General features: G+C 43.3%; 2 protein-coding genes across 2 annotated transcripts; one reads left to right on the top strand and one right to left on the bottom strand.

The window, feature by feature from the left end:
- Positions 1-392: 392 nt before the first annotated feature.
- Positions 393-5,294, top strand: LOC103373397 (28S ribosomal protein S22, mitochondrial-like). The gene is made up of 8 exons (XM_008303275.1): positions 393-526; positions 1,833-1,990; positions 2,102-2,266; positions 2,571-2,714; positions 3,685-3,768; positions 3,985-4,130; positions 4,227-4,335; positions 4,865-5,294. Exons 1-8 carry the CDS (start codon positions 400-402, stop codon positions 4,955-4,957), a joined length of 1,026 nt encoding a protein of 341 aa, XP_008301497.1. The 5' UTR covers positions 393-399; the 3' UTR covers positions 4,958-5,294.
- Positions 5,295-5,418: 124 nt separating this feature from the next.
- Positions 5,419-7,319, bottom strand: LOC103373396 (fibrous sheath CABYR-binding protein-like). The gene is made up of 2 exons (XM_008303274.1): positions 6,307-7,319; positions 5,419-6,211 (listed from the first exon to the last, which is right to left on the bottom strand). Exons 1-2 carry the CDS (start codon positions 7,306-7,308, stop codon positions 6,122-6,124), a joined length of 1,092 nt encoding a protein of 363 aa, XP_008301496.1. The 5' UTR covers positions 7,309-7,319; the 3' UTR covers positions 5,419-6,121.
- Between the last annotated feature and the right edge of the window lie 643 nt (positions 7,320-7,962).

The following is a 7,962-nucleotide window of genomic DNA, read 5'->3' as shown; positions in this document are numbered from 1 at the left end:
TATTTCAACACTAACATGTAATTGTTGCTTAACTTAGGCTGCTGTTTGTTCTTTTTTTGGTGTCCTTGTTTGAACTATTGAAAATGATAAGAGATGTTTGCATTTCTTTTGTAATTAAGGGATTTCTGCTCAGAAAAAGGAGCCACGGATAAAAAACAACAACAACAAAAAGCAAAAACAAAAGACAAGCACTAAAAACGTTACCTGTTTCTTATAATAGGCTGCTTGTTTTTTATTTTCAGTCTGCAGCCTGATCTAATTGACAATCATACCCCTTTCAATAAAAAATAAGGATATTAAATACAGAATACATTTAACACAAACTACATATCCCATGACCACTTGGCTGCTCGACTGTAAGGTCAAACGTCATGTCGCGTAAGTGACGTAATAACAAAGATGGCGGCGCTTGGTACAGCACGGTGCTTATTCCGGAGCTACTCACGAGTGAAAAATGTGCAGAGAAGCAAGCAAGTGTTGATGAAATGTAGCGTCCGGACGTTTTGTAGTGAAACACAAGACCACGGTATGTTTTTGCCACTGTGAATATCATTTTATTTGAATTAATCACTCGGTTGTGACGCTGACCTTGTAGCTAGTGTCGTTAGCCTCAAGCGTTACAGTGCGGTTCAAAACCCATAACAAATGTTGGCAGATTAAACTTGTTTTACGGATTGGCACAGTTACACAGCTTGTAAAGAAACGGTTAATACATTTTTCAAGCCATTAAATTATGTCCAGCAGTTCGGCATTACAATAGCTGTGTGTAGAAATCTAAAAATAGAATTCACAGCATCCCCAGTCATGACTTTGCTCACTTGTTCAGTAGCCTGCTTTGATAAAAGTAGAGGACAGAAAATGCATTCCAGGTAACTGCTAAAGTTAAGCTATAATCATATGAACGGTTGGTTTGTATATCAGATGCATGCAGAGCTGTATGAATTTGGAAAAGTAGTGCTTCTGCAGGGTTTACCTGTGAGTAAGGTATCTTCAGAGTTTGGTTTCATTTGATGTACAGCTGAATGACTTGTTGGGAAAAATCTGCTTATTTTTGTGTGCACTAGCTAGACCACATGCATCACCATTAATATTTTTAACAGCATAAATACTAAGCAGTTATCTTAAGCTGCGAGTCTGTTTAATTGAATATAAAGTAAAGTAATAACAATATAAGATTAAATCATTCCAAAAAGTAAATAACAGCACCTTCTGTAAACAAATAAATTAGTCATTCATGGCTTAGGAGCAGCATCCACGTCCTGCACGTTCAATAGTTAAAGATAATAATAATAATAATAATAGTAAAAAAAAAAAAAAGTCCATTGTCAATTGTGGTGTTTAATGTAGATCCTATATAACAGTTTTTGCAATATACTGTTTACCTTGTTCCAAACTGTGATTTTACTTTGTGATCAGTTGATTGTTAATTCCCAACCCTAACCCTAACCCTAACACTTGTAGGACAATATGTGAAGCTAGCTCTGTTACCATTACATTTCAGAGTAAATCTTAAAGTGTTCCTAACAATATTACTCAGCCTGAAATAAGTCGTATACTTTATACAACTGAAGCCTTATATACCTTAAACTTATAATTTTCTTCAATAAATGCTTATATAAATATTCTTCTTCTTCTTCACTGAGCACTTTTGCACTTGACAGACTGAAAACAAAAAAAAAAATTCCAGATTGTTTTCTCCTGACTAGATCCTTGCTTGTTTTGCATCTACTCTCAGAAGTGTCTGCTAAATGAAGTTGTAGAATCGTAGGAATATGTACAGACCATTGTACATTGTTTGTTTGAGCCATTAACTCGTGTATCTTTCCCTGCAGCCCTCACAGACAATGCAAAGCCCCACTTCACGGATCCAGCTGTGCAGGACATCCTCACCAGGATAACAGGCCTGGATCTACAGAAAGTGTTCCGACCCATTAAGCAGGAGCTGAAGCCGCCCACGTATAAACTCATGACGGACGAACAACTGGAGCAGGTGCCCTGTAGATGAACTGTAATGGCTCCTTTCAATCACGCACCCACATCGCTGTAACACCTGTTTCATCCAATCCTGTGTGTGTGTGTGTGTGTGTGTGTGTGTTTCCAGGCTGTTGAGCTCGCAGCAGAGCAAGCTAAGAAGCTGCTGCAGATGCCCCCCGTCCTGCCGGAGAGGAAGCCCATCAGTGATGTGCTGTCTGAGGATAAAATGCTCGATGGCATGGACACAGCCAAATATGTTTTCACAGACATCACCTACGAAATCCCACACAGGGTATGCTGCTTTGCTCTGTGTGCAAGTGTGTAACTCAGGTTAATGCTGGTTACATCCTGATATACGCCCCAGCATCGCTAATGGGTTGATGCTCTGATGTTTTTATTATACATTATATTTTGGAGGCATCAGCCTTTCTGTTTTTTTGTGGCAGAATCACCAAGAGATTAAAATTCAAGTTAATTAAATATTCAAATCCTTGATTACTAAAGTTCATCTTTGTGCATTGTTAATCCGTTTAGGACATCACTGTCACCTACCCCTTACCTTTACAGACTGTACATACTGTTTTTCTTTTCCTCAGGAGAGATTTATAGTTGTTCGGGAGCCTAATGGAACTCTTAGGAAGGCGACCTGGGAGGAGAGAGACCGGCTTATTCAGGCCTACTTCCCCAAGACTGGACGCAAGATCACACCACCTGTCCTCTTCAAAGACGCGAACCTCAAGGTAGGAGATGGTCCTTTCTTCCAGCTCGCTTGTCTTTGTTTCCTTTACTTTGTTTTTCGTCATATACATTTTCACAGGAGTCACTCCATTAGGAACACTTTAGCTTCTCTGTTAAAAAAGGCCTAATTTTGGTAGCTTTTGATCAGCTCCTCTATTTCTTTCTTGCATTGAATTGTGACAGAAACAAGAGTGTTTGTACACATACTGACTCTTTAAGCTGCGACTGTATCGTGTGCTTAAAATCTCTGACAAGAATGCAGCATGAAACTGGGGCAGCAGATACTTTGACTTGCCTTTGTACTGAAACGTGTAATTAATAGCGTTAATTATGACTATATCACATTTGTGTCAGCCGATTCCAGCGTCCCTTTATTGTGAAAGATGGCTCACTGTCACAGCACTTCAATTAACAGAGCCACCATTAGTGTGATTAATTGTACTGGTAATTTTCTTCCTTTGACATCAGCAAGCCAACATATAGATCATCTTTACTGTTGTTTTATTGCCAGTTTTATACACTTAGTAACCAATATATTACTGCTATAAGCCTTGAGGCGATGCCACACTTGCACACATCAGAGACAACAACCACACATTTAGAAAAAGCGTTAACATGCTACAGCATTACGGTGTCTCGTCTCTCTCAGATTTATTCAGCTTTCTTAAAACTGGGATAAGTAGCTGGTGCAGGTTCCTGGCAGTGACCAGGAAGTGATATTTTCAAGACATGAACAACATAACCAGAAGTAGTGAGCATGTAATATAATTTAAAGATGGCGCTAGAAGCTGTTTTAGCTGAAATGCGAGCCGGGATGTGGTGTCAAGTCAGGTTTGTGAACACCCACGTAGTCCCGAGAAAAGGTCAAACTGTGCCAGATAACTAAGAACACGTGTGTTTGTGCGCAGCGAGTATCATGAACGTTTCACTTCCACTTTTTTTTACCTGGTTCTACCTCTGTCTGTGTATTAGACGGTGTTTTCCCAGGACCGTCATGAAGATGTGTTGGACCTGTGTCTGGTCCAGTTTGAGCCAGACTCCTCAGAGTACATCAGGGTAAGTTGACGCTGAGCTTCCTGTTATTCTGACCCGATCACAAACTGCACTGAGATCTGTATGTTGTATAGAGCTTGTTAAACCGTGAAATTTTCCCCGTCACAATCTGTGTATTCTTTCCTTCATTCTGTGTGGCGTGTAGACTGTGATCTACCAAATAGGAAACTCCCTTTGAGGTCTGTTGAATCATATTTGTTTTATGTGCCTGGTGTTCAGGTCCATGCAGCCACATATGAGGACTTGGACAAACATGGCAAATATGACCTGCTGCGCTCCACCAGACACTTTGGAGGCATGACCTGGTACCTGGTCAACGCTCGCAGGGTGGACGGGCTCGTCGTGGACATGCTGACGAGACAGCTGTGAGTTTTTGTTTGTGCTGTTTTTACACTGAGCTTCACCAGTCACTGGCAAAGAGTTTGGATCTAAGCCCTCAGCGTGTGTGTGTGTGTTTCCAGGTTTCAGGATGCCGTTAGCCTCGTGTCTCTGTTCCACATGGTCCACCCCCACAGTGAGTCAGCTCAGGAAGCTGCCAGCCAGCAGGCCGCTGACACCGACCTGCTTAAGGTGAGAACAGCTCCGCCACAACTCAGGATATCTGCTGAGTCATCGCTCTGTGTGACGCCCCGGTTAGTTTTGCTGTGTGTATATTATGTGTTGCCATTTGAACCAGGTCGTATAATTCGTGCTCCCCGGACAATCGGGAGTCAGCGTAGCTCTTAAGAGGTCGAGTCGAGGCCGTCTCATCTAAGGTTTCCTGCGTGAGAGGTTTGGGTTTTTCCCCAGCGTGGGAACCGCGGGGCCGAGCCCAGCATACATCAGGTCTTATTAGTGCTCACAGCCCGTTGGCCTTGAAGCAGCGGGGAGGGACACTGAGAATGACAACCATTTAATGTGAACAGTTAGCGGCTGGAGACACGGGTTTGTGTCCGTCTGCTTCAGTCGAGGCCTCTCGTTTAGTCACGGTTGATTGGTTGTGTTTTAGTGAGTCTGCTGCTGATGCTGTTAATGCTGTACGACTGTTGTCTAACTTCAATGTAATTTTGATTGATCTGTTCTCCTCCATTTTGCTGACCTCTGACCCTCGTCCCTGCAGATCTACGCCCAGAAGGAGTCCCAGAAGTCGGGCTACATCGAGCTGGCTCTGCAGGCGTACGAACAGACGGCCGCTGAGGGCTCTGCTGCCTGACCGGCTCGCACGTACGCACAAGTATAGAAATTCATCCACAATGAGGAATGGTACCCAGAACCAGAGGCACAGAATGGAAATTGCCTCCCATTTGTAAAACATGACAGCTTCTGTTCTTTCCCTGAGCGGGTCCAAAGTGAAATGTGCATCTTTACTGAAAGGAAAGCTTCACAGCCATCAGTTTGAAGAATTAACTCTGGAAACATCTTGCACAATGGTTCAAGATGAGAAATGTTTTATCATTTCTCACGGAGAGGAAATGTCTACATGTGAGTCAAACTTTATGTGTCAACTTATATAATGTACATAACAAAATAAAGACAGTCTTTGTACCCGAGTGTGATGTTGTTGAAGGAATCCTGGATAACAAAAGACATTCACAGTAGCATCCTTTGTTGTTGTTGTTTTTTTAAAATTTATTTAAAAGGAGAAGGAGGAAAACACAAAGTCAAAAAAAGCAACTGGAACAAGGTTTTAGTTTATTTAATCTAGGAACAGCACTAGGTTTTGACCTCGGGTTTGAGAGGTAAACATGCAACAAAAAGCTAATAAAAGCCATGAATAGAACCAAATGAGGGGTTTGTACGACTTCTGCTTGTTAAAAATTTAGGAATTTACATTATATATTTTTAAAAAATGGTGGCATTCAGAGGATTTGCCCTGCATAGACACATATAAAATGCTGCTCAATGGCTTTGACGACACCCTGATCAACAGTGGTGCTATGAGGTATCTGGAGTCTTTTTGTTTTAATAATGTGGTCGTTGCTGTCACCGAGTCGAGCTTAATCCACTTAGGAATGAGTTACAGGCAAACCCCAATTATTTACGTGAAAATACAAAATGAAAACAGGTCAGTAGGAACAGCCTGCAGTAATCCCTGTTTGTTCCTTGTTTGCTTTTACTACTGAATGGGTTTAGATGGGGCTTAAATGCAGCCTGACCTCTTCAGGATGGTCAGTGTTTGAAGTGTCATTTGTACAAGTTTTCCTGCAGTAGCATGAACGTGGGAATCCCTGTTCTTATTATAAATGACCACTTTGGCCCACAAACGAGGAGGAGGATGCTTGTTCGTTAACAGGCAGCGTGGCGTGTCGACATGAGTGATGGCCCTTTCTCTTATTTGGTCACTTAGGAAAATGGCTTGCTGAAGACTGTGCTTTTTCTAATCAACCAGGAAATCCTCATCTAGGTTGACATCTGAGGTGTCGATGTCTTCCAGGTCAAAATTGTCCAGATCCAGATCATCCAGGGCCTGCAGGTGGAGATGTGATTTTGCGTTAAAGGCATTTGCAGTTCTAGAATAACATTCATGCACATATTAGTGAAGTTTTGCCACAGGCTGCGTACCTCGTCATTCATCTCTCCCTCCAGGTCCTCTGCTGCTTCCTCAGATCCCTCAGGACCTGCCTCCTCTTCCTCTTCTGCAGGAGCTGCTGCGGGGGATGAAACCTCTGGCTCAGCCTGTGGAGGAATCGCAGACTCCGACTTGCCCTCCGGCTTCACCGGGAGTGCTGCGGTTTGTTCCTCTTGCACTAATTCTTGTGTTGGAAGCGGCTTCAACACTGGTACCGTATCTTCAAGTGAGTCCAGCAGTGGATCAAGGGCCAACTCTGAAAAAGTTTGGACCGGAACAGGTTCATCCAGCGCCGGACTGTCAGTGGTTTCAAACGAGATGAGCTCTTCGACTGCTACCTGTGATGCTTCTGGAGCCAGTTCCTCAGCGCCAGGAGTCTCTTCTGCTGCTGCGATGTCTATCAGGGGTGGAACTTCTGAGGAGATCAAATCTGTTACCAGGTTGTCGTTACTGGTCACTTCACTCGTTGCAAATGATTCTGGTGCGATTAGAGCATCATCTGTGCTACCCAGCAGATCCTCTGCTGCTGCCGCTGGCTCACCGGGTGCTTCTTGTGTTGACATGATGGTTTCTGTTTCAGGAACACCGACGGCAGGTAGAGCTTCTGTTGACGGAGATGTTTCCTGAACGTCGATCTCAGCGGATGATGCAACGTCTTCCACAGGACTGAACTGGACCACCTCTGGCTCTGCAGCAGGAATCTCAATGACGGGCTCCTGCAAAATGTCTTCCTCTGCAGAGACTAAAGCCTCCGGTTCAGTCATGGCGTCCTCCTCCTCCTCTGCTTCCACCTCACAAGGCTGTGCTTGTTGTGGCTCAACATGCTCTTCTGTTGCAGTGACAGGAAGAGCGGCTGCTGCTGTTGGAACAGATGCTTCTTGTGGTACTGAAACAGGGTCAGTGGACTCCTGGTTTAGTGGAATGAGCTCCTCCACCACTGCTGCTTCTGAATGTGCAATTTCTGTCACTGCTGATACAACGAGGGTTTCACTCATGCTCTCCACCGTTTTCTGTACAAAAAAAAAAACACATGAGGGTTAAGTTCAGCCTCTCGCAACCACAGAAAAATCTTCCATTATCTGTTTCTATTCAGATTCAGTGTCGGCGTATTTCAAGAAATCAGGACCCATTTTCACTCAAGAGATGCACAACCTTGCTGTTTCTATCTGTCAACGTTGTGGCCTTTTGTCATTCAGACACAAGTTTTTTTTTTTGTTCTTATGTAAATGTATGCAGTGGGTTTAATAAAACAAGACGGGACATTTTACAGAAAGAACACGCAGAAGCACAGAGTGTGAGAGAGGAGAGGGGCAGTGCAGAGAACAGTTGGAAAGAATTATATTGGACAAGTGTTCTCAGCTCTTGCACAAGCTGAATCGGTGAAGGACTTTAAAAGCTATTTTTCATTCTGAGCACAAAGAACACCACTCGTACTTCTCACAGCGAATCCATTACTGAGTCTTCTCATCAGTTTCATCATTTATTAGCTGCCTAATGTCTGGAGGTGCACATAAGAATGAGAAGACGGGAATTTAGGACTCAGGGCGGACATTAAGTTGAAATTATAGGGAGGGTCGGACGGTGTGATTACAGCTATTATTGTGTGACGGTTTCTCTTTACATTCAGAGGAATGGAGGGAGGCAGGACA

This window comes from Stegastes partitus, unplaced genomic scaffold (genome assembly GCF_000690725.1).
Source record: "Stegastes partitus isolate 25-593 unplaced genomic scaffold, Stegastes_partitus-1.0.2 Scaffold1969, whole genome shotgun sequence".
Taxonomy (NCBI): domain Eukaryota; kingdom Metazoa; phylum Chordata; class Actinopteri; family Pomacentridae; genus Stegastes; species Stegastes partitus.
This window is presented reverse-complemented; position numbering and strand designations above follow the sequence as displayed.